The sequence below is a fragment of the Nycticebus coucang genome, chromosome 24 (assembly GCF_027406575.1).
Source record: "Nycticebus coucang isolate mNycCou1 chromosome 24, mNycCou1.pri, whole genome shotgun sequence".
In the NCBI taxonomy this organism is placed as follows: Eukaryota; Metazoa; Chordata; class Mammalia; order Primates; family Lorisidae; genus Nycticebus; species Nycticebus coucang.
The window spans coordinates 23,647,216-23,675,143 of NC_069803.1; the positions used below are offsets into that span (position 1 = coordinate 23,647,216).

Genomic DNA, 27,928 nt, shown 5'->3' on the forward strand with positions numbered 1-27,928 from the left:
CAGATGAAATTTCATTTTATTGATTTTCAACACCATCCATGTGCACATGTGGCAATGTGAGGCTGCCACGTACAGCAAATGACACACCACCACAATGACCTTCCAAGAGGATTCCTACAAATGGAAAACATCACTTACAACAAAAAAAAATTAAAAATTCTCCCTTAGTTCTTATAATTCCTAACTGGAAAATATATTTTTTAGTAACAGAACAATGAATCATTCATCATTCAAAGGGAAAATTAAAGTTGTAAGAAACAAAACACTGAAATAAATAACTCACTTCAAGGTAGTTTTTGCTGCACTGCACTTGATTGCACAGAACTCGAAAGCTGATGTTTTTTAAAGCTTGGAAAACCCATCTGCCTTTTCTAGTTTCTTGCTAGGTGACACACGCTCCTCATAAGGAAGACTATGCCACGTTGGCCTGAGTTCAAGATGTAAACATCTGTTCACTGAGAGTTGGTCACTCTAGAATGCACAGAAGCGCTCAGTCTTCAGGGTGGCCAGGCAGAGCCTCTGGGTTGCTAGCAGCATTTTCAACTTACCCCCAGGTCCAAAAGCACTGCCTAACACTAGTAGTTTAAGGGTAAAAATGGGCCAAAAATCCATGTGTTTTCTTCCTCTGTGATGTCAAAGGGGCTGTAAAATCCTGAGAGCATTCCCTGGAGGTGTAAGGAGAAGCACACAACATGGCCATGCAACGTAAGAAGTTACTGTGCAGTGCTTAACACAGAGTGTTTTCAGCAAGTTCCCAGTCCAATGTCTTTTGTTTCTTCTTTTCTTTTCTTTTTTGAGACAGTCTCCAGCTGTAGCCCTGGGTACAGTACCATGGCATCATACCTCACAGCAACCTCCAACTCTTGGGCTCTAGCAATCCTCTTGCCTTGGTTTTTCTATTTTTTTAGTAGAGATGGGTTCTCGCTTTTGCTCAGGCTGGTCTAGAACTTGTGAGCTCAAGCAATCCACTCGGCTTGGCCTCCCAGAGTGCTAGGATTACAGGCATGAGCCACCCCACCTGGCCTGTCTTTTATTTCAAGGACACAGTTTACTGCCTCCCTGGTCAGCTCTAGAGATGAATCCTTCACCTCTTGAATTAAGCTCCTCTTCGCCTGCCTCTCACCTACCTTGCACCACTCAGACGCAGCACCTAGCAGTCTCTTCTGTGGCATGTACAGAGTTGTGAGGAACTACGTGAGGCTACCTCTGAAATGCAATGTGCTGTGACTGCAGACATCTCAACACAACATGATGGGCTCCCTTCAATAGAACTTTTAAAATTTTATTTTGCAGAGACTAGGTTTCCTAGTTTGCTAGAAAACTCATCTTGAAAGTAATCTAGAATCAAAAGTAAGAGGTGAAATTCTGCATAAACAAGTATTTTAAGACTTAAGTTCGGTTATTTCTCTTGCCCACTTTTTTATGCCCACAAATGGTAACTATGTTCCTGGATTAAGAGTATGCTACTGTCTTCTTGAACCAGGCTGTTCTTCCAAGGGCTAGGAAACTTTTTCTGTGAATAATTTAGGCTTTATAGGTCACATATGGTGTCAGGTGCAAATTCTTCCAACTTTTCTTTTAAAATTGAAAATCTACCCCTTCCTTACAGTTCAAGCAGTGAAGTTTTTCTTAACCCTTGTTTTGGGTCACTGATGTTTATGCCCTAACGTTTCTTCATGTCCAGACCCAGAAGAAGGGTTACCCCTACCAACTCCTTTGGGTGCCCATCCACCTTCTCTCAAAGGGCCCCTTTGCAGCCCTTTCCTTTCCCTCCTCCTGTCCAACTGCTGACCTCTTGTGGCTTGGCCCCAAACTCCCTGCAGTTTCTACCAAAGAACCAAGGCTTTGGCTAGGAGAGGTGGGAGTTGGATGGCCAAGACCAACTCCTTACAGAGCCAGAAGCTCACTCGCTTTCTTAAGGACTTCAAGCATGAGGTGCATTCAGTCAGATGGGTAGAACGTCCTGGAGCACCACAAGACCCCGAGGCCCAAGGCACCTGTTCTAGAACTGACCCTGACTGGACTACTTCGCTTGTGATGAGTCTCCACCTGGGCCCCCTAGTTATCCACAACATCCTTGGAAATCTAGGTGGAGGGACCTATGCCCCCACAGCTCTTGTCTCCAGAATTAGAAGCCTTGGATGCCACCAAAGTTATGGCCTGTATTTCTGGAGCGGCAGGTCAAGCTATACCTGGGGCAGACTTTCCTCAGTCTTTTCTTGTAAGTCCTTACCAGACTCACCCTTAATAATCAGTTCACAGCAAAACAGGCCTCTTTTAGCCTGCTCTTCCAGTCTCTGCCCATTACCTAGTTCCAAGGTTCTTCCACAAACTTCAGAAATCTATTATAGTAGGGATCCCACTTAGGGCACCAATTTGCAACCAAATATGTGAATTTAACTGTTCTGGAGTTAGGAAACAGTACATTTGTACACACATGTGCATACACACATTGCACACACACATACACATTCACACAAAAAGAACTTCACCTAAAAAAAAATATGAGAATTCCTGAAACTTCTAAACTAAAGGAATGGGTAAAAAACAACCAATTTCACATATACCAGTTCTGTTGTCCTTTTTAGGTTTTTGCTTATAATGTCAGATTTGTTGTTTTCAAAATGTGAGTTTTTCTTAGATCAGACTCTTCCCTCAGTCTGGATTAAGAGTGGCATTGCCAACCACAGCCTCAGCAACAGCAATAATAAAGAGAATTTATCAAGCTATGTGTTTCCCAAATCAAATTGCTGAGACAACTTTTAACTAAGAGACTGGGGAGAGAGGATACCGGCTTGAAGTTGGGAGAAATTGGAGCACAATTACACAAACAGAAGTGTATTTGTAAGAAACAGTGAAATGACTGGAAGTTAGCTCTAGTTCTAATATAATTAAAACCAGTGAGACTTAATGAATTTTCCAATTCTTTCAAAAACAAAATATTCTAAGGTCACTGAAATATCAGATAAAGAATGTGATTACCTATGGTTAAGAAAATATGACAGTAATGGGGATTTTTCTAAATGTAATGCAATTGTAAATTCCAAAGTATATGTGTTTTTTTTCTTAAAAGACAGTCTCACTCTGTCACCCTGGGTAGAGTGCCATGGCGTCATTGTAGCTCACAACAACCTGAAACTCTCAGGTTTAAGCAATCCTTTTGCCTCAGCCTCCAAGTAGCTGGGACTACAGGCATGCACCACTATGCATGGCTATTTTTCTATTTTTAGTAGAGACAAGGTCTTGCTCTTGCTCAGGCTGGTCATGAACTTCAGAGCTCAAGCAATCCAGCAATCCACCCACCTCGGCCTCCCAGAGTAAGAGGGTTACAGCCATGAGCCACCACGCCTGGTTTGAAGCATGTTTTTACAAGAACCGGCACCGCATTCCCTCATTCTGGTTCATGAGCGTTTTCCATACACATACACAAAGCTCAATAGGTCACATTTTCCACATCTCTTCAGTATAAATTTTAAAAATGGTTACCTCCAGGTGCCTAAATTACTTTATTTTGGATATAAATGGTTTTAAATTTTTAAACCTGAAAAGAAAACATAATAATTACAGACCTGAACAATAAATAAAAATTAAACATCACTGTCTATTTAGAGTTTTCAAGATAGAGAAAAAGGTGATCATTTCAGTCAATAAGTTTTGGTTTTATAAAAGTATCACTCTTTTGTCCTGTCTCTACTGACGGAACACATCATTTCCATGTCTTTCCAACATCAAAGTGCATCTGTTTAAAATTTAATGTACCTTAAAAAAACCCACAAAATTGTGTTAGCTTTTGGCAGATGTCCTACACAGAAAAAAATCAAGTGAATGTCCCCTTTTCCCTATTCCTCAATTTAAAGCTGTGATCAAAACAGCTAAATGGACAGCAAGGCTTACAAACAATGGATTTTGCTTTATAAGGAACAAAAAGGAAAAGGAAAAACAAAACCACAGGAAAATAAAGATGAGAAACCCTGAGGCAAAAATGGCTTTTCCTTGAGTCTTCCTGGAGGTCCAACTGGGTTCACACGGTGCCTGGAGCCTTCTGGGAGGGGAGGCCTTCCTCCATCCAGAGCGCAGCGGCGGAGCCGGGGCGCAGAGTGCGCCAGTGGATACGCCGGAGCCGCAGCAGGTAGAGCAGGATGGCCAGGAGGACCACCAGGAAGCAGCCAGAGAACAGGTAGTGATTGTAGACAAAGGAGACGCCCCGCCAGTGAGCATGACTGGCCCGGAAACCCTCCTGCTGGATGTCTCTGTCCACATGGAGACCAAACAACAGAAACAAATGGGACAGGTTAAGTGAGGGAGTGGTGCGAATGGTATACAGGGCATGGGACAGGAGGGCTTGGTGTAGGCCCCAGCACTGTGGACCAGAACCTGACCCTGGGGCTAAGACTTGGTTTCCTTGCTTGTGAAATGTGGGGTACTTGTAAGTATTAACTTGATCACATGTGGAAGTGTATTCAGAAATCCACAGCAGATACCATCATTATAATTTGGTTATCAAAAGCCAGAGAAATTAAGAAGTACTGTGAGGGTTTCCAATACACGGAAGTCAATGTAGAATCCAACCACAGGTCTGTGATCCATAACACCCACTGTCATAATTTTCACAGTTAGCCAATCTAGGAGTATTGCTAGGGCAATGCTCAGTTAATTGGAGCAAAAGAACTAATAAAACATCTATCAGTTAACTAGTGTTTCTGACAGGGGGTCAACTGGGTCTGCAAACTTGAATGGAGAAAAGCATACATTTTTATTTAACCAATCTGACTGAAATCTAGCATTTCCTTTGATCACAAACATAGATATTGCAATACTGGCAAAATATGACTCAACTCCTAATGAAAACCGTGAATTGTTTACCTCACACATGTCGTTGAAACCTCTCAGGATCACGGATGCTCCTTACTACACTGAAATCACAAAGAGTGCTAGTTCTGCTGCTAGGTCTTGCTAATTAATGTGTTAATAAAGAAGAACATACATGACTGTACCATACATTAGTTTTCTGTAGTGTTTTGATAAGTGTATGTCAACACAATGGCTTTCTCTGTAGTCCTATATATTCACAGTACACATTCAAAAACAGTATTTTGAGAAGGGGTCCAAAGCCATAAAGATTAAGAGCCGCTGAATTAATCCTTAAGCAGGGGTTGGGAAGCAGACAGCTGAGAATAATCAAACCTAGGCCAGCAGCGCAAAAGTTCTGTGTATTACGGGATGGGCAGGGTGGGGAGGAAAGAAGAGCTTCTGGGAAGCTGGAGAGAAGAAATCCAAGTGCCACTGACTCCTCCATCCTGCCGTGACAGCCCCGACAGCCAGCCCCAAACACCCACACACCACAGTTACCACCAGGCACCGTAACTGCACAGAAGCACCTTTTTGATTCTCATTACCCAATTCAAAGCCCTACCTTAAGGGTAAAAAGCGGGTCCTGTATAGGATTGCTCCTAGCGTCCACTGAACTTCCTTGTCGTAAACTTGCAAGGCAGTCTTCAAGTTTTTATAGTTGATAGGAAACGAAAAGCCCCTATGAAACACTTCATACATCCAGGCAGATTTGAAGCACTGATACCTACAAATGATAAGCACAAACACACATGAGACTGAACCACTTGTCCACTTGGCACCGCACAGAGACAGACTTTCCTCCGTGACCAGCACTGGTATAAATGCTTCCTCACTCTGGCCAGCTCTCCCGGCAGCCACACCAGCTCTGTGTTTCACACAGATTTTTGATTCATGCCGACCTCCCACAACATGAAACAGTTCACCTGTCAAAATCAATTAGTTCATGAAACTTAGTTATGGTATAATTTAGTATGTTATGAATTTTCTCCCTTCAGGCATTCCATCATTTATTCAATGAATACTAAGCAAGTTCCAACCTCTTGTACTATAGTTTGTTACACAAAATGAGAAGGTATGAAGGTCCTTCCCAGTTCTGATAGTCTATGAATCTAAATATTTATTAGAGGCCTGTTTTTTGAAAGCATTGTGCTAAGCAAATAACAAATACAATAATTTACAAGATATAGTCTCTGCACTTAAGTGACTTATCATGACAGCAATTTTTAAGAAGCAGCAAATAACTATAAAACAAAGTGGAATATGACAAGTATGTTAGAGAGGTCATCCCAAAAGCTGCCCCTAAAGTTGCCACACATAGGGAATAAGGAAAATTGCAGCTTTTAAAATGTACATTTACAAAATATTTATTACAAAATTTTACAAGGAGGTGGCCAAAACATCAAGAATATTTTGTAAAATTTTATATGAATATTTTATAAATAAAGGTACATTTAGGTACAATTTCCCATTTTCCCTGTGTGGTGACTTTAGGGATGGATTTTGGGACATCTGTAGAGACTCAGAGAGAGGGATGAAGTCTGGCTGAGCGGGCAGAACACTGGACAGGGTCTGACTTGACTGGGTAGGACTTGAATAAACAAAGGTATCAAACTGTAAGTTTCAGCGGCAAGGGACAGCAGAAAGGAGCCAAGGGCAGATAAGGATGATGATGGAGTAGGAGGGAGGGGGAAGCCAGGGCATGGCAATCCAGTGGAGCCGGCACTGCGTTAATGTTTTCTTAGGAACACCCAGGGCTTAACCTGCTAGTACTTACTTAAGCCTGTGGAGGTCAGCGTGAGAGGCATACAGTCCTCGGTCAAAGCGTTCCCGTAAGATCGACCACTTTGTTGCACAATAATCCTGAAAGAAATTTCAAACCTCAAATAAATCACTAGTAAAGGCTTATTAAAAACTTTTCATTTAAAAAACGGTTTACTATATTCATACTCATAATAAGCCTTTCCTTCTAATTAGGAAACACATAGCTTATACAATGAATGCAAGACAAAGACATACACTCAGTGAATATCTACCGATTAGCAAATAAAATGCCTGTTCTTTACCTGAAAATTCTGCCAAGGGTACTGTTAAAGAGTACTTCACTGCCTATAACCAATCTCTCCAAAACTATGTAGTTTCTCCCTCCATGATCGCATGGTACAGGCACAAACTTTTGTAAAGCAGTATTTTAGCTAGTTGAAGCTGAGTATCTATGTCTGTAGAAAACATGTGCAAGATGTTGGGAAGACGATAAATGATTACAAAAGGCTTTGTCTTTAAGAGAAAAGATATATCACCGGTTCCTGAAGTTATCTGTAATAATATTAATAGCTAACAACATGTGCTTCTGAATGTACTACTGAACCTAAAGGATGAACTGAGGCTCAAAGAGGCTGTGAAACTTAACCCCGGTATGCAATAGGAACACAAGCAAACATGGCTCAGCTGGGGAGAGGGGACAGCCCAGGCATTTCAGGAAGAGGAGACATCATGAACCAAGACACAGACAGGAAGTAGCAGAGAGCCTGAAGGGAACTAGCAGTTGCTTGATAACAATGTGAGTATTTAAAGTGCTGTAGACTCTAAGGTGGGTTTGAGAGATACTTATGAGATAAAATGTCACACTCGGAGATGGAGTATACGGGGGTGTGGGAGAGGCATGAATGAGACAGGAAGACAGCGCACAACTCTTAGGTTTCAGGGAGGGGGGCTGGATGGCTGGTGATGCCATTAATCAAGACAGCACAGTGGGGACAAGTGGGGTGGGGAAGTATGCTTGGAGTGTGAAACCCAGATGACGACCAGGCAGGGTGAGGACTGGAGATGCTTCTTGAGAGGGAGTGGCAAAGCAAGAGCATGGGTGACACCACCCAAGAACCTGAAGATCAGGGGGCCAAGGGAAGGAGGCAGGCATCACCAAGTTTTAAGGGGTGTTAGGAAGGCAGAACAGGCTCTGCGTATAGCGAAGTGGTTACGGCACTGACCACATGCACCGAGGCTGGCAGGTTTGAACCCAGCCCGGACCTACTAAACAACAATGACAACTGCAACAACAACAACAAAAAAACAGCTGGCCATTGTGGCAGGTGCCTGTAGTCTCAGCTACTTGGGAGGCTGAGGCAAGAGAATCACTTAAGCCCAAGAGTTTGAGGTTGCTGTGAGCTATGATGCCACAGCACTTTATCAAGGGTAACAAAGTAAGACTCTGTCTCAGAAAAAAAAAAAAAAAAAGACAGAACAAGAATAGTAGTGTCCTGGTAGCTCAGCACGCGTGAAAGCTGATGGGAGCTCTGTCAGATGCAGCAAAGCAGGACAATCACATAAGACTATAATCTGGGGTCACTGGTGACCAGAGCAGCTAAGGCAGCAGTGGGCACAATCAGCCTACAGTACATTTTCCACTTTGGCTAAGACTTTTTAACCTCCTTCAACCAAAGGGAACATGCTCCAAATGCGAAAGGAAGACGGACGATGTCACCACCCACCCTGGTCTCTCAAAAGCATGAAGGAGAGTTGGCTTCTTGGAAGGTTACCTTTGCAGCTTTAGTAAATGTAGCAGCATTGTAGTCTCCGCCCATGCGTAACACATCCTCAGTGCAGTAGTAGAATTCAGAGAAGCCATAGAATTCACTGTTCTGGAAGTTAACTGGGGGCTGGTAGACTCCATTGAGGGAAGTCTGTGTCTCGTTTGTTTTATTCATGAATGGCTGGACAGTCTCTCGACACAGGTCAAAGTCTCCAGTTCCTCGTAGGTATACGGTCTGTCCATTTTGCTGTATTTCATCTTTAATGTCTAGGGGTAAGCAGGGGTCCAGGTACGGCGCATCTGGAGTCAGACCAGTCTGTTTACTCAAGAGCCTATGGCACAAAGAGAAACTTTATCATGAATCCTACAGAAAGCGGTTTCAAAGAAGTGGCTGCAAGCCAGTGTTTCTCAAAGTATGTTCTGTGGAACACAAGTCCTGTAGTAATACAAAAACATTCTGAGATAACTGAGGAAAATAAACATTTGAGCCTTCTCGGAGACTCATGATACCTCGGTGCATGCACAACACAGGTTACCAGTTAACCAGCCTGATTACCTGATGATTCCTGGTAACACAGCCTGATGTGCCCAGCTGCTGAGCGTCTAGCAATCGTATTGCTCCCAGCCCCATTTTTGCTGCTAGTGCCTGTGATTTTAACTATACATAGATGGATGAAATGCAACTGTGAAAAGAAGTAACTGGTTCTGGAAAAACCAGGTTAGATGCTTCAGAAAAGCATGGTAAGGACAAGTTGCTAGAAGATAGCTGCCAAAGTATGTGTGGGCAAGATTTGGAAAATGGGGAAAAATTCATAAAAATCTACAAGGATTTGGGAGACGCCGCAGACTCGCGACCCGGAGCAGCTCGGAACCGGTGAAGTCGTAATAGCTCTTCAAGTCTGCAATAAAAAATGGCCTCCAATAAAACTACATTGCAAAAAATGGGAAAGAAGCAGAATGGAAAGAGTAAAAAGGTTGAAGAGGCAGAGCCTGAAGAATTTGTGGTGGAAAAAGTTCTGGATTGACGAGTACTAAATGGGAAAGTGGAGTATTTCCTGAAGGGGAAGGGATTTACAGATGCTGATAATACTTGGGAACCTGAAGAAAATTTAGATTGTCCAGAGTTAATTGAAGCATTTCTTAATTCTCAAAAAGCTGGTAAAGAAAAGGATGGTACAAAAAGAAAATCTTTATCTGACAGTGAATCAGATGATAGCAAATCAAAGAAGAAAAGAGATGCTGCTGACAAACCAAGAGGCTTTGCCAGAGGTCTTGATCCTGAAAGAATAATTGGTGCCACAGACAGCAGTGGAGAATTAATGTTTCTTATGAAGTGGAAAGATTCAGATGAGGCAGATTTGGTGCTGGCAAAAGAAGCAAACATGAAGTGCCCTCAAATTGTTATTGCTTTTTATGAAGAGAGACTAACTTGGCATTCTTGTCCAGAAGATGAAGCTCAATAATTGTTTGCATTGCTTTTTATATATATTTATATATATAAAAAAATCTGGGTCTTGAGAGTGTGAAGAAATAACTACATTCTAACAAATCAAGTTTGATATGTTCATTTTGAAAGTAGTACTGGGAGAGTCATTGGGGGGGCTTGCATCAATAGCACTGGTTACTTTGAACAAATAAAAGCTTTCTCTAGTTGCTTCCTTTATCAGAAAAAAAAAAAAAAAACACTTGACACCATGGTATATTATTTCTTCTGCATTAGAAAACAGCTTTTCTAAATACTAAGGGAAATTTCCATAGCCATTATTCAGTAAGAACTTGTGTTTAACTCTTTGCCTAAGGGCCATTCTGGGTTTTGTTTTTTTTTTTTTTTTTAATTTGTTTCTGTATGTGTATACGCGACATTCATATGTAAATGATTTTCTTTGTTTTTAAACATTCACCAAAACAAAAATCACAGGTAAGCCCAGGTGTCTGCAATACCATCATTCTGAGCGATGTAATAATAGAAAATTTTCCTGAAGCCATAATGTTTCAAATTAAATAGTTGATTCTTAATTCGACAGTTTAAATGGATAATTTAAAAACAGCCATGTCAGAATCTGTATGTATAGTCATATAAATGCAAAATTGTGTTTACAAAATTTCTAAAAGGAAAAGCTTATCCTAACCAATAACCTACATGAGGAAACTAGACAAATCCTGGTGTGTTCTAATGAGGTAAATGAATGAGACTTAGTTAAATGGTCATTAAAGATTCTTGTGGTAATCCATTCCTACACTTGGCTTACAGAAACCTAATCAGATGGTTGAACCATGTTGGCAGCTTCATACCTTTTTACATAAATGTGTGAACAAACTCTAATCTAAAACTACTGACGTGCATGTTTTTTCCTTACCGCAACTCATTCCTTACATGTAGACTCAAACTTTTCAGTATTTGGGTTAATGGTTGAGCAGAAGCCATAAAAAAAGTCATAATCAGAATGTTATCTAATTGTATATTGTTTACTTTTATTGTAAATAATAGTGAACAGTGGTCAATAAATAGTTTTATATTCCTTTATGCAAAAAAAAAAAAAAAAAAAAAAAAAAAAAAAAATCTACAAGGATTTGGTATCAAGTTGCTTCACAAATGTAGTCTTTGGTATTCTTTATAGAAGGCTGACATCTGGATGAGGGGTGCAGGGCAAGCTGGAGAAATGGAATCTAAGAAGATACCTTAGTTCAGAGCAAAAAATTAGCAAATGACAGAAATTAAAACAGAATATTTAGGATCTGAGTCTATTTTTATGATCCTCTATTTCAACTTATTTTTTTTAATTGATCAACTTTTGGTCCTAACACCAGCAGACAGCAGTTTCCATCGTATATTAGAAGCTCTGGGAAGTCCTGTAAAAATGAAATAGTAACTATGCTCAATGAAATTCACGAGGCTTATTACTTCCCAATACAATTTCTGGAAATTAGTATCTGTCATCCAACTGAATGTACACACCTCTAAGCAACTGAGAAACAGAGAAGAGCTTACAAAAACTGAATTGATGTTGGTGCTGAATACCATGAAATCACGTGGGACTGACAGGTGCTTAACTGCTAGAGTTAAATATTGCCAGAATTCAATATGCATCTTTGACAGTCACGTTTTTACTTTTCACTGACAAGTTTCTCAGCGCTATCCATAATGCACTTTGATGTAATAAATTAAGGTCTTTTATCATAACAATGTTTATTTAATTTAAAAAATCAATCATCACTATGAATGGCAAAGAAATAAACATGCATTTCAAGGCTCAGTTCATGAAGTATGGAACAATTATAAGTTTTATAAAAGTCCAACAGTTGTCAAATATATGCTTGCACTACTATTCTTAGTGTCTTACCTAAAAATTAAGTAGTACCACTGAAAGGTTCTTTATACAAAACTTTTTGACATTAAAACCAATTAGTAAAAATTAAGGTTTCAGCAAAAGGTGTTTAGTGAATATAAAAAAGTATGATTAAAATGTCATTTATAAAATATCTGTTTTAAGACTATTGTAAAAAATAATATCAAATGTGCTAGATACTAATTTTAAAAAATGGGACTATTAATCTCATAATTAACACTCTTCAATTAACATTTAAATAGCCATTAAATAGATTTAAATAGATTTTCCTACTTAAATACATGAATTTTTGGTAAATGTGGTAATGAATAACCCCAACTTGATCTTTAAAGTTCAGGGCTTCACAGGTTTATAAAGATTATATCATTCAAGGAAACACGCTATCACTTAGCTCTATGGATTAGGATTTTTCTCCTCAAATTGTTTCATCAAAACACATAAAACAGTAAGGAACAGGATGGATATCTTTACACTATCCTAGATTCAGATTTTCTTATTCATCCAAATAGTTTTTCTGTTCTTCTGGACTAACTGCAAATAAATAATTCCTATATACTTAAACTTAGCAAATAAGTTTATAAGTGTTGCTTTAGTTTTACTTATTTTCTATCCCAGAATTCTGTACACTTGTTTCTTAAAGTTCCTCTCTTAAAAATATTTAAGAACCACTAACTCTGGGCGGTGCCTGTGGCTCAGTCGATAAGGCGCCGGCCCCATATACCGAGGGTGATGGGTTCAAACCTGGCCCCGGCCAAACTGCAACCAAAAAATAGCCGGGCGTTGTGGCGGGCACCTGTAGTCCCAGCTACTCGGGAGGCTGAGGCAGGAGAATCGCTTAAGCCCAGGAGTTGGAGGTTGCTGTGAGCCGTGTGACGCCACAGCACTCTACCGAGGGCGGTACAGTGAGACTCTGTCTCTACAAAAAAAAAAAAAAACCACCACTAACTCTGACTTCTTGCTCTTGTAACTCCCTTCACAGTGATTCTTATCTATTTCGTGGCTGTCTGGGTTTCTTATGCATCCAGTCTCCAGAACATGACACATCTCAATCTTCAAGCAATGACAAATGCAAACACTAACTGCATGTCTCCAGGACATCAGCAATGCCCCATGTGCTGAGTTTCCCAAGGACTCTGCAACCATGAACATTACCCAGGGCTCAAAACTATTCTATAGACTGATGGTGAAATTTCTAATTCATCAGGTGAGGTGCACATCTAATAGAAAGAGAGCGAACCTTCTTTGAAGTGTGGTGGGTCACAGCACTGGAGGCAGCACCCTGGAGTTCTCCCATTCCTTCTCCCGGCTCAGTCAGTGTGGGAGTAGGAAGCTGAAGGTGCCAACATGTGTTTGTTGGTTGAGTTCTCCCTGTTGTGCCTAGATCTTGTTTTTTAGGAGAAGAGAACTGGGTTTGCAAGTGACTTTTGAGTAGCAGAAGGTGCTTTACCTGTTATTTTGAATTGTGTTGGCAAATATTCTGTCTTCATATCTCTGTCGAGCAGCATTGCCACCAAATCCAAGAAATGTGGCCACATAGACTCGGTACACATGCTCAGTTTGGTGAACATCACATCCCAAGTTAAATTCAGCTAGTAAGTTCTTAGCTACTTCCTCCTGCAGACATATCGATAACAAACTTGACTATTTTAAGCAATTCAAAACCTCCTTCTAAAAGGAAGGGTTTTTAAAGAGTCTCATCTAACAGGCAAAAATTTCTGCTTTTGTATTTCTCAGGGATCCTTCAAAGCATCTTTCATAACTCAATATGACAATTCTGACTTAGAAAATTTCAGATGTCTTGCATGTTTGTAATACTGTTCTGAATTTTTGAAAAAGGAAGTCAGCAATGTAGTTCTTAACATCTGACCTAGTAAATCTATTTGTGGAGTCTTATGCTGTGGAAATAAACCTAACCACCAAAGTCTCCATTAGATGCCCCTTATAATTCTATGGCATAAAAAACTAATGCCATGTAAATATACAATACCAAAAGAAGGTTAATTATAATAATCACTGAGGAACATACTCATGCACCGTTAAAATAAAGGACACAAAATCATATGAACAGTAAGACTGTAACAACTATATTTAGAATGAAAAGAAATTCACCAAAATACTAGCAATGGTTTTTATGGATGATGAGAATATAAGAAATTTTTTTTTAAATACAAATTCAATTTATTTAACAAGTATAGGACTATTTTTTGAGAAGCATTTTAATGTCTGTAGGATCTGTAGTAATGTCAGCTGTCGAGACTATAAGAAATTTTTAATTTTGCTACCTTGGTATTTTTCCAAAATGTCTTTCAAATATATATATTTTTACTTTATAGTGAAGGGAGAAAACACAATGTCTTACTGAGAATGTAATAGTTTCTAGAGGCATGTCTGGAATGGGAAATAGAAAATACAAATTGTAATACTTGAATTTATGAAGCATTTTCCCAAGGAGCTCAATGAAGACATCAATAACATTCACTGAGCACATACAAGGTGCCAACCAGCACATTAGATGTTACATATGCATAACCTCATTTAAACCTTCTGATAACCCCATGTCGTGTCTTATTCATGCACATTTACAGATGAAGAAATGAGCTCACAGAAGTTATGTGACTTGCATAAAGTCCCACAACTAGTGAGGACAGGATGATGATGCAACCTAGCCTTGCCCAGCTCCAAGATCTCACTTTTAATTATCAAATTACCCTGCTTCCTCTACTTAGGGGAAAATGCAGGAAGTCTTTTATTTAATTTATAGCTAAACAGAAAGAAAGTAATAAAGACAAGTAGCAGTTTAGGAATACATCTGGAAACTGTGCTGTGGTGCCCTAGACAGGGCCACCCAGCCTATACAAAACCTCAATACTTCCTAGTGAAGTTCAAAAGCTGTCTGAGCTTTCTGAACAATCCAAAAAAAAGGACTGTTCCCAATTATAATTTCAAAACCCTGATGATATTATGTGATATTTTATAGAACCTGTTGAGAAGTAATTGAGAGAAAATACAAACAAAAACGCAAGCATGCTACTGCAAATACACCAAAGAAAAACTCTAAGTACAGCAAACAAACCAGCTGATTTCAATGAACAAACACAGGGCTTAGCTGAGGTCTGCCTTCTTCCTTCTGTCTTTCTCCTGGGCTGAGAAGGTGGAGCCTCAGCAAGCACAGTAAAGGTGTGTTCAGACGCAGCAAAACAAAACAAAAAATGGATGGAGACATGTTAAATGAAAACCAAAACAAACAGAAGGAAATTTGTACAGATAATGACCTGCTGTGAGGAGGCAAAGCTTACAGTTTTGGGGACTTCATAGGCTATCTGAGTTGACACGCCTCCCATGTCAAGAATGCCTGCTGTTCTTTTACGCACAATGGCTTCACTGCTTTCACTACCAGGAATGTTAACTTCCACAACTGCCTCGTCATCTGGAAAGAATAGAAAATGTTCACCAAACAGAACAAATCCAGAGAACTGGGATCTGCTTCAGAGTCACCTTGTTTTCACTGGACATTTCTTTTTTTTTTTTTTGTGATTTTTGGCCGGGGCTGGGTTTGAACCCATCACCTCTGGCATATGGGAACGGCGCCCTACTCCTTGAGCCACAGGCGCTGCCCTTCACCGGATATTTCAAGCACATTTAGGCAAACCCAGACTACTCCTCCCAACTGAAATCAAACTCAACTGTGTTAAACTGCAGCTCCTCCCATTCTACTCCCACTTGCTCAGTAGAGTCACAAAACTTAGCCCCCTTTTCAGCCTTGGGGTTAAACAGAAAAGCCCTAAATTCCAGTTAGATAACACTAGTTAGAAACATGATACTTACCATCCTCAATATGCTCGAATCGTCCAAGTACAAAATTAATGCCAATCCAAGCATACACACCTATAGGCATTTCACAGGGTGAAGAAAAAAAGGATAACATTTTAAGATATTTTGTGTAACTTTTATCAATGCACTCTCTGTAAACATCTCATTAATTTTACTCCTCTATGAAAACATCATCTCAAATAACACATTTCTTTTACATCTCTTCTTAATGGTTTACCAAGAACCGTCAATTTAAAAAATAGTTTCATAGGGCGGCGCCTATGGCTCAAAGGAGTGGGTCGCTGGCCCCATATGTCAGAGGTGGCAGGTTCAAACCCAGCCCCAACCAAAAACGTCAATAAAAGAAAAAAAAAGTTTTTATAGCATTTACATAGGTTGAAAATATGATTCCACAGGTGATAGTTTTCCTTTGAAATTTATGGGTTATTTCAAAATACTAGAGTTACTGTCTGTAAAGTGAAACCTATGGATTGCCAGGCTTTAAAAGTTCAAGGTACTCTCTACTCTTCTTTTTCCCTTATTCCTCTCATTCTCTCAGTTGCTAAGACTATTTTCTACACATTTCCCACCCCAATCTTTACCTATTTTCATTGCCACCTGGATTTACATCTTTACAAGAGTGGAGAGATGGCCCATCTACTCCATATTCCTGCCCCTACCCCTCCACTGTAAGCCACTCTGTCCTCTGCTACTGCACCCACCTGCAGTAAGTCCAATCCCCTGGACAACTCGAGACCCACTCAACTCAGAACATTACTGTACCTTTCAAAAAGGTCAAACTAAAACATTTTTATTTTTCTGTCTATAGTGCATTCTTTCTAACCTGTGTTTACTCAAATTCTCTTTTCTGGCTGGAATGTGCTTCCTATCCCTCCCTCAGTGCACTATGCTTACTGTGCTCTGGCATGTTCTATTTAGAACTGCCCCTTGAGGACAGTTCAAATATTACGTTCTTCCTGATGGCCCTAGCTGGGGAAAAAAAAAATGCCTTCCTCCTTTGGAGATATTTTTTCCTTATCTTTCTCCTGACACCTAAAACTATCTCTATGTATTCCACTTGTCTATAAGCAGCTCAAAAGCAATATGCGAATTTCACCTGATTCTGTGTTCTACATTGCCTGTCACATAGGAAGGATAAACTGAAATGATAAACGACTTTGAAATAAATACTTTTGGTCACTATTTCCAACAAGCTATTCCCCAAATTGTTTCACTGTCTTGTCATTTTATTCTCAACTAGAATAATTTCTTTGAAAACAGCATGAACACTTAAGTGTACCAAGTCAAGAAGAATTTCCCCTCCCTATCAAGTAAATCAGGAGGTTCCAACAGCTCAACAATTCTTCTAATCCCTGGAAGCCATATGATTTAGGCAAAGAGCACAAATCTTTTCTATCAAAATGAGTTCCAGGCTCGGCGCCTGTAGCTCAATCAGCTAAGGTGCCAGCCACATACCCCAAAGCTAGCGGGTTTGAATCCAGCCCAGGCCTGCCAAACGACAATGACAACTACAACCAAAAAATAGCCGGGCTTTGTGGCAGGCGCCTGTAGTCCCAGCTACTTGGGAGGCTGAGGCAAGAGAACTGCTTAAGCCCACAGGAGTTGGAGGTTGCTATGAGCTGTGGTGCCACAGCACTCTACCCAGGGCAACAGCTTGAGGCTCTGTCTCAAAACAAAACAAAACAAAAACAAAATGAGTTCCAAATATGTTTCCTAAATGTGGTGAAGACAAACAGATATTTTTTAATAAAGACCAGTCATGTAAGAAAATAATCTAGTCTTTTAAAAATTATAATATTTCAGGCAGCACCCGTAGCTCAGAGGCTAGGGTGCCAGTCACCTACACTGGAGCTGGTGGGTTTGAATCCAGCCCATGCCGGCCAAACAATAATGACAACTACAACCAAAAAATAACCGGGCATTGTGGCAGGTGCCTGTAGTCCCAGCTACTTGGGAGGCTGAGGCAAAAGAATCGCTTAAGCCCAAGAGTTTGAAGTTGCTGTGAGCTGTGATGCCACAGCACTCTACCAAAGACAAAATAGTGAGACTCTGCCTCAAAAAAATCCCCAAATAAATACATAAAAATGTTATTTCAAATCGTTTCCCAAATTTGAAGACATCAGAAGTAATTTAATAAAATGTACACTGGGGAAAATGAGGAAGATTGAAAGGAACAGCTTTCAAATTATCAAAGACTAACCTTCCTGTTTCCCTGAAATTACTTCTGCATGAGAGTCAGAAAACAGAAAGTCAAAGTGCACAGGGATATCGGTCAGAAGATCTTCCAGGATGGCCTTCTGTTGGCTGTAAGGCAACGCAAACATTTACATTTACATTTACATTTACATCCTGAATTCCTATTTGGAAAGAAAAAAACCTTCAACCCCCATGGCTCTGGCATGTAAAACATGGCTCTTACATGTAAAAGTTATTTTAAAACCGAAGCAATTGTTAAAAAATTATTTTAGGAAAGATTTTTAAAAATGAGCAAGTTATATGAATTATGTGATCCTAGATGTTAAACTACCAGTGCAAAGATTCCTTAAGTAAATAAAATAACAACTTCATAGTTATGATTTAGTCATCAACAAGTGAATTAAAAGATATTTGGTGGGTTCAGACTATGGGAATAGTTCTAATATTATTTCAGAATGGAAGACTTTTGAATGTCTTCCTTTTGATGATGATGGAGGAGGAAGAGGGAGGAGGGCAGAGAACACTCTCCCACAGGCCTGCCCCCCACCCTCACATGGAGGATCACCTTTCAGGAAGGATTCTCATTCCAGCTGTGCAGAGAATGTAGAGAGGTGTCTCTTTGTGTTTTGCCCGTGGCACGTGCTCTGCAGCAAAGTTCAAAAGTGGAGAAATGTAGTCACTGACTTTCTCTGGAGAGGTAGCAAATTCTGAAATGCCTAGAGAAACAGGACACCTCAGTTAACAAGGGGGGCATTTTAGCTTAATAGAGAAATTCAAGTTCTGTGTTCTCCTAGTCTTTTCTTAGCAACTACTTCTTCCTTACATGTTGGTGGCACTAAATATTCAGTTCTGTATCCTCTTCCTGATCATCAAAGCACACAGACCTGATTGGCCATCTGCTACGTGCCAGTGCTACCACACAAGGGCTCATCCCTGCCCTTGAGTAACATGCTCCCTCTTCCCCTGACCAGTTCACACACTCCAACAGCTGCCGTCACCATCAACACATCCTGGGCTCCACATAGTATCAGCAGCCACCCCAGCTCATCCCAGATCCCAGGTCAGTGTGCAGTAACTGTCCCTGGATATTGCCCTTGCTGTCCTCAGCCACTCCAAAAGCAGCATGTCTGAATCTCGATTCCACTGTCACTACCAGCCTTCCCCTAATGCTTGTTACCTCCCTCAGTGATCATCAGCACTGGAGGCCAGAAGCATAAGCCAACATCCCAGATAAAATCCCTCTCCCTCATAGGGCAGCACCTGTGGCTCAAAGGAGTAGGGCGCCAGCCCCATATGCTGGAGGTGGTGGGTTCAAACCCAGCCCCAGCCAAAAACTACAAAAAAAATCCCTCTCCCTCACCCCATTGTGCATCCTGGTTTCACAAATTGCCTCTTCTTGGCTCCTATCTCGTTATTTCACTTCTCATCTCTTTGGACACCACCAGCTTCTTCCATTCTGCTGCAACATATCCTACCTCTGGTCTAGACCATCCCCCTACCATTCCCTACCTAGAGGATTCCTCTGCCTGGCTTCCAGATCCCTTTGTGGCTCCTCAGAGTCCTCCAGACAAGGCTCCACTCTAGAACAGCAGACCGGTGCTCTGCATAGTCACCCTTCCTTCTCTTCCTGTGTTCCTTCCATTCACCTTCAGCTACACTGAATTAACATTTCTGTAACACCTGTACTAGGAAGAGCCTTCTCTACCTCCCTACCTACTCCCTACCCCTTTCCACATGGCTAATTCTTACACATCTACCCAGCTCCTTCTTCTGTGGGTCTCCCCTAACAGAACCCTGAAGATAGCTCCTGTTACCTTCTGTGGTTACCCCCACTGCTGGCTGTACACTCGTTACACCTTATCAAAACTACCCCTTAGGCTCGGCACCTGTGGCTCAAGCGGCTAAGGCGCCAGCCACATACACCTGAGCTGGCGGGTTGAATCCAGCCTAGGCCTGCCAAACAATAATGACTGCAACCAAAAAACAGCCTGGCGTAGTGGCGAGCACCTGTAGTCTCAGTTACTTGGGAGGTGGAGGCAGGAGAATCGCTTGAGCCCAGGAGTTGGAGGTTGCTGTGAGCTGTGATGCCATAGCACTCTACCCAGGGTGACTCTGTGTCAAAAAAAAGACTACCCCTTAATTTGCCTGTCTCATTGCAATTAGAAGTTCCTCAAAGGCACAAATAAAGTCTTGTTCAAATTTATATTCCCACCACTAATATAGTGCTTAGCAAATAGTAGGTGCTCAGCAAATATCTGTTGAATGGGTACATAAATGAATGAATGATTTCCAGCTGTCTATATTAAAAATGAAGGAACTTTTAAAGTCCAAAAATTCTTTATTCCCCAGTATTAGGAAATTGTGAACCTAGAAGGATTAAGTGATTTATCAAAGGAATCTGCAGAAATTGGACTAATCTATAGAGGTCTGACTCCACATAACAATGCTATTTCAATGGCCACCAAGCTCCAAACTAGCCAGAATCTATTCAAGCTGTACACTATGCTGTCCTATGATAAATGCTACAGGAGATAGAAAGACATGTGTTTTGGATATTTTATCAAGGTGTTAATCATCCTATGCCAAACAGAAAAGGGAAAAAAGTGAAATTAGGAGACCCAGCAGGTCCTGGCCTGAGCCGGGGATGAGTGGGGGAAGTGCATGTAAGATACCACAGAGGATGGCAGGACAGAGCCTGGTCACCAGGCAGATGTTCCCATTTACATACCAGGTTTTATTTTCATGACCACTGGCTTTCGATTTTTATCCCTCATTTGCCTGATATCCAACAGATCATGTGGATTGCCGTTATGCCTTGGCCAGCAGTAGACAAATATTCGAGACCCACTGCTCCCACAGTCCACCACGATCCCATAGTTGACATTGGGGTTATTGGTGTCTGTAGCTTCAATGTCAGTAACTCGTGCCAAGTACCTTGTGTGGAAAAACATACATGCTTTTATTTAGAGAACATCATCCTAAACCTAACAGAGAAAATGCAATAAACAAGTTAACAAGTCAGTGATCTCTAAGCTGTGTGGTTAACATTTTTACAACTGCCTAATGAATAAAGAGTCAAAAGAACACAAAACAAATGATAAACCAGATACACACTCATTATTTCACTTGTAGTTCAGACAAGTGCCAAAAAGCAAACCTCTTTTTCCAAACTATCAATACTACCTCAAAAATCCGTTTAAAAAGGTGGGACACAGTGGCTCACGCCTATAATCCTAGCACTCTGGGAGGCCAAGGTGGAGCTTTGGCTTGGAGATTGCTTGAGCTCAGCAGTTCTAAATGAGCCTGAGCAAGAATGAGACCCCATCTCTAAAAAATAGCCAGGCACTGTGGCAGGAACCTGTAGTCCCAGTTACCAGAGAGGCTAAAGCAAGAGAATTGCTTTGAGCTCAAGAGACAATGTGAGATTGTCTCCAAAAAAAAAACCAGTTTAAAATATATTACAGGAGAAGCTGACAGGTAAATAATCACTCCAGAGCCTCTTAAAGAGTTAAATTTTCCATGCCACTCTGCATACAGTTCCTGAAGTCACATGCTCCTCAAGATCCAACTTAGCCCCAAATGTCCCAAAGCCAGGAAATGAAGGTGGGATAATCTAAAAGTTTGTGTCTCCTCAAAATTCATTATTTAAGATCTAATCACCAATGTGTTGCTATTAGGAGGTGAGGCCTCTGGGAGGTGATTAGATCATGAGGACAGAGACTTCTGAGAGCTTCCTTGCCCCTTTCCTCATGTGAGGACACAGTGAGCGAAGAGGCCATCTACAAACAGGAAACAAGCCCTCACCAGACACAAAATCTTGCAGCACTATACTGTCCAATAAATTTCTGTTGTTTATAAGCCATGCAGTCTACGGTATTTTGTTACTGCAGCCTGAACTAGGTAAAGCAAAAGACAAATGTTTGTATTTCTTTCTTTTTTTTTTTTTTTTGAGAGTCTCAAGCTGTCGCCCTAGGTAGAGTGCCATGGCGTCATAGCTCACAGTCACCTCCAACTTGGGTCAAGCAATTCTCTTGCCTCAGTTTTTCTATTTCTAGTAGAGATGGGGTCTTGCTTTTTGCCCAGGTTAGTCTTGAACTCCTGAGCTCAAGCAATCCATCCACCTGGGCCTCCCAGAGTGCTACGATTACAGTAGTGAGCCACTGTGCTTGGCCAAATGTTTGTATTTCTTACCTTTGAAATTTCTTGTCCCTGGATAGACGCCCATACTTATTTCGGATTATGACAACAGAAAAGCATAAAAGTGAAATAGCAGCAGCCAGGATGCTAATGACAATAATTTGGCGTAAATTGGTATTCAGAATTCGAGGACACCCCACTGGAGAAATGCTAAAATGCCAAGAAGCAGGAAAAAGACAGGAGACGCCAAACCTGAAATTCCAAAAAATAGATTTTAAAGCAACTTGTTTCAAAGAGGCCGCACCTCATCTAAACTGATCCTATAGTAAGATGTTCAGCTTGGGCTATCCCTTTTCCTTCCCTACAAATATCTGTACGCCAGCTCCTTTCATATTGCACTACATATTTAGCTATAGATCCCTTTATTATAGTTATATGAGAATTAGGCCTTAATGGCTATGAAACTTTTGTGTTTTCCAGTTTTCTTGAGACTATTATGTGTATTTTTATTTTACCCTGCTTTGTTCCAAAAAGAATTAGAGACAACTTATAAGTTCAATAAGATAAATACATAAATTGGGCTTGGCACCGGTAGCACAGTGGTTACAGCACTAGCCACATACCCCAAGGCCGGTGGATTTGAACCTGGCCTGGGCCAACTGGGCAATGACAACTGCAACCAAAAATAGATGGGCACTGTGGCAGGCACCTGTCGTCCCAAGTACATGGGAGGCTAAGGCAAGAGAATCACTTAAGCCTAAGAGTTGGAGGTTGCTGTGAGCTGTGATGCCATAGCACTTTACTGAGGTCGACATAGTGAGACTCTGTCTCAAAAAAAAAAAAAAAAAAAAAATTAATAAAATACAAAATAGTGCTCGCTTCGGCAGCACATATACTAAAATTGGAACGATACAGAGAAGATTAGCATGGCCCCTGCGCAAGGATGACACGCAAATTCGTGAAGCGTTCCATATTTAAAAAATAAAAATAAATAAAAAATAAAATAAAATACAAAATAATAAAGTCAGGTTTAAGAATCGTATGCAGAAATGCATGTTGAAAGGTAGGCTTGCAAATTCAAAATCATCAACCAGCAAATAGAGGCCAAAACATTGCCCATTACGTTAGAAACGTATGAATAGCTCAGGATGAGTAAATCTTCCTAACATTGAATTCCAACGCAAATTTCTCCAAGATGAGTAATGGGAAAAAATAGTATCTTTAACAACATCTCCAAAACAAAGTCAATAAATGCATTTAGTACGTCTTGTGTTTTTACCAATATTCCTATGAGATATTTTTGCAAATGACAGGAATTTTTCTTCTCTATGTCAGGGGTGGGAGGCTCATTCTAGAACTACGACTAGGTTTTAAAAGAAAAACCTTACTGCCTTTGAGATGCATTTGATTGTTTTACAGTTAACTTCTACTCTTTGCCTTGAAGAGTATTTCATGAACTAAAATACCTCATTGAAGGAAGGAGGTATCTTACTAACTCAATGGAAAGTTAATTCCGCTTGTAGTTTCTAGTCTCCATAGGGGTTCTTAAACTACTCCATGGTATTTATCTTCCTCTTCCTCACACCTCAGAGTTATGTGGTGCTTACTATAACCACCTTGCTGATACTAACAGGCATGCCTTGACTGCAAACTACACCTACCTCTGAAGACACCCCCCTCTCCCATTATCACTTTCTTTCTGTAACAGGCATCCCCGCTGGGCGCTGGGCCCTCGAAGAACAAAGGTATAGAAGTGTAGTACAATTTCAAACATTTTTTGCTTGGGAATTAGATTTTGTGTTTTTTTCCTCTTAAGATCTACTTTTGTAGCACCAAAATCTCAGATTTTACCATGCCAATGATTGGGCCCACCACTCACCTCCCCATACTGAAAGGTCAGTGACCAGGTAGTACTCAGTCCTTCTCACACACAATCACGTCAACAATGCTGAGGTCCTCAAGGAGTTAGAGCCCTCCTATTTCAGGAAGTGAGAAAAATCACAAAGCACAATCAAAGAGAATGTCTACCTTCCCCTTCTTTTTATTTTTCTTTTCTTTGAGACAGAGTTTTGCCCAGGTTGGAGGGCAATAGTGTCATCCATACTCACTGTAATCTCAAACTTCTGGGCTCAAGTGATCCTCCTGCCTCAGCCTCCCAAATAGCTGGGCCTACAGGTGCATGCCACAAAAAATGGCCGGGCGTTGTGTTGGGCGCCTGTAGTCCCGGCTACTTGGGACGCTGAGACAAGAGAATCACTTAAGTCCAAGAGTTTGAGGTTGCTGTGAGCTGTGATGCCATAGCACTCAACCCAGGGCAACGTACTGAGTGAGACTCTGTTTCAAAAAAAAAAAAAAAAAGAAAGAAAGAAAAGAAAAGGTGCACTGGGGGAATGATCACGGCATAGTTAGTAAACTTTACTTCATCTGGTGCTTGTTTCAGGACTTTTTTTTTTTTGGTGAGATATGAGGATTTTGACCAAGAGAACAAATATTGTAAGTTATAAAACTTGCATTTCAAGACAGAGAGAAAAACAGGAGAGCTTATAAAGTGCTGAAGCATTGTAGTTATTTTTACTTCAGACAAAACCATGGTCAATTATTGCCCGGCAGTCAACAATACCATAATATGATCTTAAAATGTAATTCCAATTGTCCTTGCAGCTAGACTCTTGGCATCAAAACTCTGGGAGGCAAATTCAGTACTACAAAAAATTGCTATGTTTTTAAAAGGCCAAAAGTGTATTAGATCTATCACCAGAGAGATGGATTAACTCTCTTGATTTCAGCTAGCAGGGCTCTCCTTGGCAGACATTCTTTAATGGAGCCCATCTGGTCAGGGTTCAATGTCTTGTCAGTCTCTCACTGACAGTCCTAAGGACAACAGTGAAACAAAGCAAATCTATCACAAAGGGAAATGTTTTGTTCCTCAGGCAAAAAAATGCAGGATGTGGGGGAAACAGACGTTACTGACCTGGACAATCACAAGTAGATAAAATCATAGACAACTGAGACTACAGGGGGGCTAGGCTTTGAAATAAGCCAGCGGTTCTCAACCTGTGGGTGCGACCCCTTTTTAACAATGAAAATACACTGCGGCATTAGGAAGGTTGAGAACTACTGGAATAAGCAAAGGTAAAATCACCCGAAGAGTGCTTCAAAAAGAATGATTTCAATGTCAAAGGATTATAAAAGGATCTGAAAAAAATTAAAGATGCCCTCAACCACTCTAGCAGAGTTTTATAAGAAATAACTTGTCCTTCTGATAGGGAGCTGCCAATGTGAAGGATGTTATGGCATGTTCACTCAGTCGTGGAAAAGACGCATTGAAACAGCCTGATTTCTTTCTTTGTTTAAAGAAAGATGGATGTATGATCTACATTTTCTTTAATATTTGTTTAAAAAATTTTATTTTTCAGTATCAAGTCCTAATCAACTTTTTCCTACCTCTGTTCATTTGCAAATTCTGGCTCCAATTTTAAAGTTTTTTGTTTTTTTTTTTGGTTATTTTTCCTGCATCACCTGTAGTTTCCCAAATCTACAGGTGCAGTGGCTCATGCCTATAATCCCAGCACTCTGGTAGGCCAAGGTGGGCAGATTGCCTGAGCTCAGAAGTTCAAGACCAGCCTGAGCCAGAGCAAGACCCCTTCTTTAAAAATAGCCAGGCGTTGTGGTGGGCCCCTTGTAGTCCCAGGTACTTGGAAGACTGAGGCAAGAGGATCGCTTGAGCCCAAGAGTCTGAGGTTGCTGTAAGCTATGACGCCACAGACTTTACCAGGGGTGACAAAGTGAGACTCTGTCTCAAAAAAAAAAAAAAAAAAAATGACCTTCCTCAAGTTCCAGTCCCATATCCCAAGCTTATGGAAGCCCTGCTACCACAAACTCCATTAGCCCTGGTAGGGTCACAATCTTTTGATGCAAACTAACACCTACAAAATGCTCCAGGTCTCAGGCAGGTGTCATCAATTACTACTGCCAGGGATTACCTGGTCCTCAGCTTTGATTCCCACTTTTTCATGTGCTGACATATTCTCTCACTGATCAAGTCCTGTCAATTCTTCATCAAATACTCCTCCCATCTAAGATGACCACAGCAGTCATTACCATCTCAAAACAGATCGCCTGATGGCTCACACACTTTCTGCCTTCGCTGTGCACATCACTCTTCCCAAACATGTCTTTGTAAAACACTGCCTTCAAAATATGAACAGCTTAAGAGACTTCTGGAAGCCTATGGTCAAAACCAACTTTCCAGGTGGCGCCTGAAATCTCACCACCCTGTTCTCTCATCAGTCCCAGATAACCTCTATCTGCTCCAGTGCCTGGGTCTCTTTCTTCTCACACACAAGCCTGTCCTCAGTCTTGCCTCTGGCCTTCACTAATGTCACTCCCTCCTAACTAGGGTATTCTACTCTCTATAATACACTTCTTCCAAGGCACTGGTTAGTATTTTTCTTTGTCCAGATGTAAACCTGTTGTACATCCTAATGTTTGAATCTTTTCTTTATTCATGGGCAGTCTATTTCAAATAAACGTGCTGAATAAATAATGTAGAAAATATAAATCCTAAGATTAACTTTCATTTTTGTCTCTCCTTCCCAGACTATATACTTAAAGGCTGAGATCCTACATTCCTTTAAGGGCTAGAAGATTGCAGAATTCAATGTGCAATTAAAGTAAAAGACAAATCAACCTTAAGGTAAATAGAGAAGTAAACAATTCAACTACTTAACACAAATTAGCATTCCACTTTACAATTCTGCTACCATCAAACAGAACTAACAAACCTGATACAAAGATAACATCAAACATAAGATAACACAAAGAATTATGATTCTAAGTTTTAGGCCTCTCAACGCTGGACAATTGGGTATTTTCATTATACAAGGCAGAAGACGATAATAATTAAAGTGTGAAATTAAACTGAGATTTGAGTCTCTATTTTAGCCTTCTTCAGTAACCTCTAGTTTACCTTCTGGCATGAAAGTTGCTGAATGATAAAGCATCTCTTTTTCCTCCTTGTGACAAATGTTTTCTGAAAATGCCCTGCACCAGTGTTCATCTAAACAGGGTCTGGGGACCCTTGTGGGATCTGGGAAATATTCTCAAGAATGGGAGAATTGTCCCTTTTGGAGACCATGCATTACTCCAGTTGAGAAGCGCTGCTGGGCATCATCGCTTTATCGCCCAATTAACTCCATTTTTCCAAGGAGAAATCTACCATGAAACTTAGGAACAGCGGAGCAACGCAAAAATGCTGCAGAACGTGTGTCATCATTTGAAGCGGCAGGCAGGCCCAACTGGGTCCCAGGTGCAGCGTCCCCTCTCCGCGCCCGGGTTCCGCCCACACTACGCGCGAGGGAGGGAAAAAACCAGCGTGGTCGCCCGAGGCAGCGCGACGGCCGGACGCCCAGGTCTCTCCGGCCGGGGACCCGGGGGGACACCTGCCACCCCGGGTCACAGGGTGAGCAGGGGGGAGCCCAGATGTCGTCGCGAGGCCCGGGTGGCGGGGAACCGTCCGCGGGGCCGAGCGGGCAGCGGCAGCGGCCCGGCCACGGCGCCTGGGGCCGGAGGAGCAAGTCTGCGGCCCGCCCGCCCCGTCAGGGCCTCCACGCTCCAACCGTCCCGCGACCCCAGCCGCCCGCCCTCCCCTCGTCCGCGACCGGAGAGCAGCCTCACCTGCTCCGCAGGCCGGCGTTCCCGGGAGCGGGACGCCGCAGGCGAGCAGCATCCCGGCCACCGAGTGGAGGCGGCGAGGCGGCAGCGCTGCCTCAGCTTCCTGGAGCCTCGGCTCCTTTCCAGCACCCCAGCCCGGCCTTCGCCGGCGGCGCGTCACCTCCCGGAGCGCGCGCGCTGGCGCCGGGAGCGCGCACGGCGGGGGCGGGGCCTGTGCCTTAAGGGCTGGTGCCCGCGTGCCGGCTGTTGCGCCCGCGCACCTGAGCACCGCTGCGCGGCGAGAACGCGACATGTGCCAGCGCTGTCACCTCAGTACCCGGTACTGTGGCGTGGTGTCCCCTTGGCCCAGCCCGTCAGCGAGCCACAA

General features: G+C 41.7%; 1 protein-coding gene, 1 non-coding gene and 1 pseudogene across 9 annotated transcripts; 2 read left to right on the top strand and 1 right to left on the bottom strand.

The window, feature by feature from the left end:
• On the bottom strand, nucleotides 1-27,726 carry ENTPD4 (ectonucleoside triphosphate diphosphohydrolase 4). 8 transcript variants are annotated; one of them, XM_053578186.1, is made up of 14 exons: nucleotides 27,565-27,726; nucleotides 23,768-23,864; nucleotides 21,943-22,140; nucleotides 20,480-20,685; nucleotides 18,317-18,467; nucleotides 17,756-17,859; nucleotides 15,550-15,609; nucleotides 15,021-15,148; nucleotides 14,787-14,882; nucleotides 13,172-13,338; nucleotides 8,385-8,709; nucleotides 6,626-6,711; nucleotides 5,414-5,575; nucleotides 1-4,250 (listed from the first exon to the last, which is right to left on the bottom strand). In XM_053578186.1, the coding sequence occupies exons 2-14, from the start codon at nucleotides 23,773-23,775 to the stop codon at nucleotides 4,022-4,024; spliced, it is 1,920 nt and encodes a 639-aa protein (XP_053434161.1). In that variant the 5' UTR covers nucleotides 23,776-23,864; nucleotides 27,565-27,726; the 3' UTR covers nucleotides 1-4,021. The 8 variants fall into 8 exon arrangements, with proteins under 8 accessions (XP_053434161.1, XP_053434163.1, XP_053434162.1 ...); XM_053578188.1 differs by having other exon boundaries at nucleotides 14,832-14,882; nucleotides 15,021-15,151; XM_053578187.1 differs by having other exon boundaries at nucleotides 14,820-14,882; nucleotides 15,021-15,151.
• LOC128576226 (chromobox protein homolog 3-like) lies at nucleotides 9,203-10,872 on the top strand (annotated as a pseudogene).
• Nucleotides 22,760-22,866, top strand: LOC128576627 (U6 spliceosomal RNA). The gene has a single exon (XR_008377458.1). It is a non-coding gene; the product is annotated as a U6 spliceosomal RNA (small nuclear RNA).
• Nucleotides 27,727-27,928: the final 202 nt, after the last annotated feature.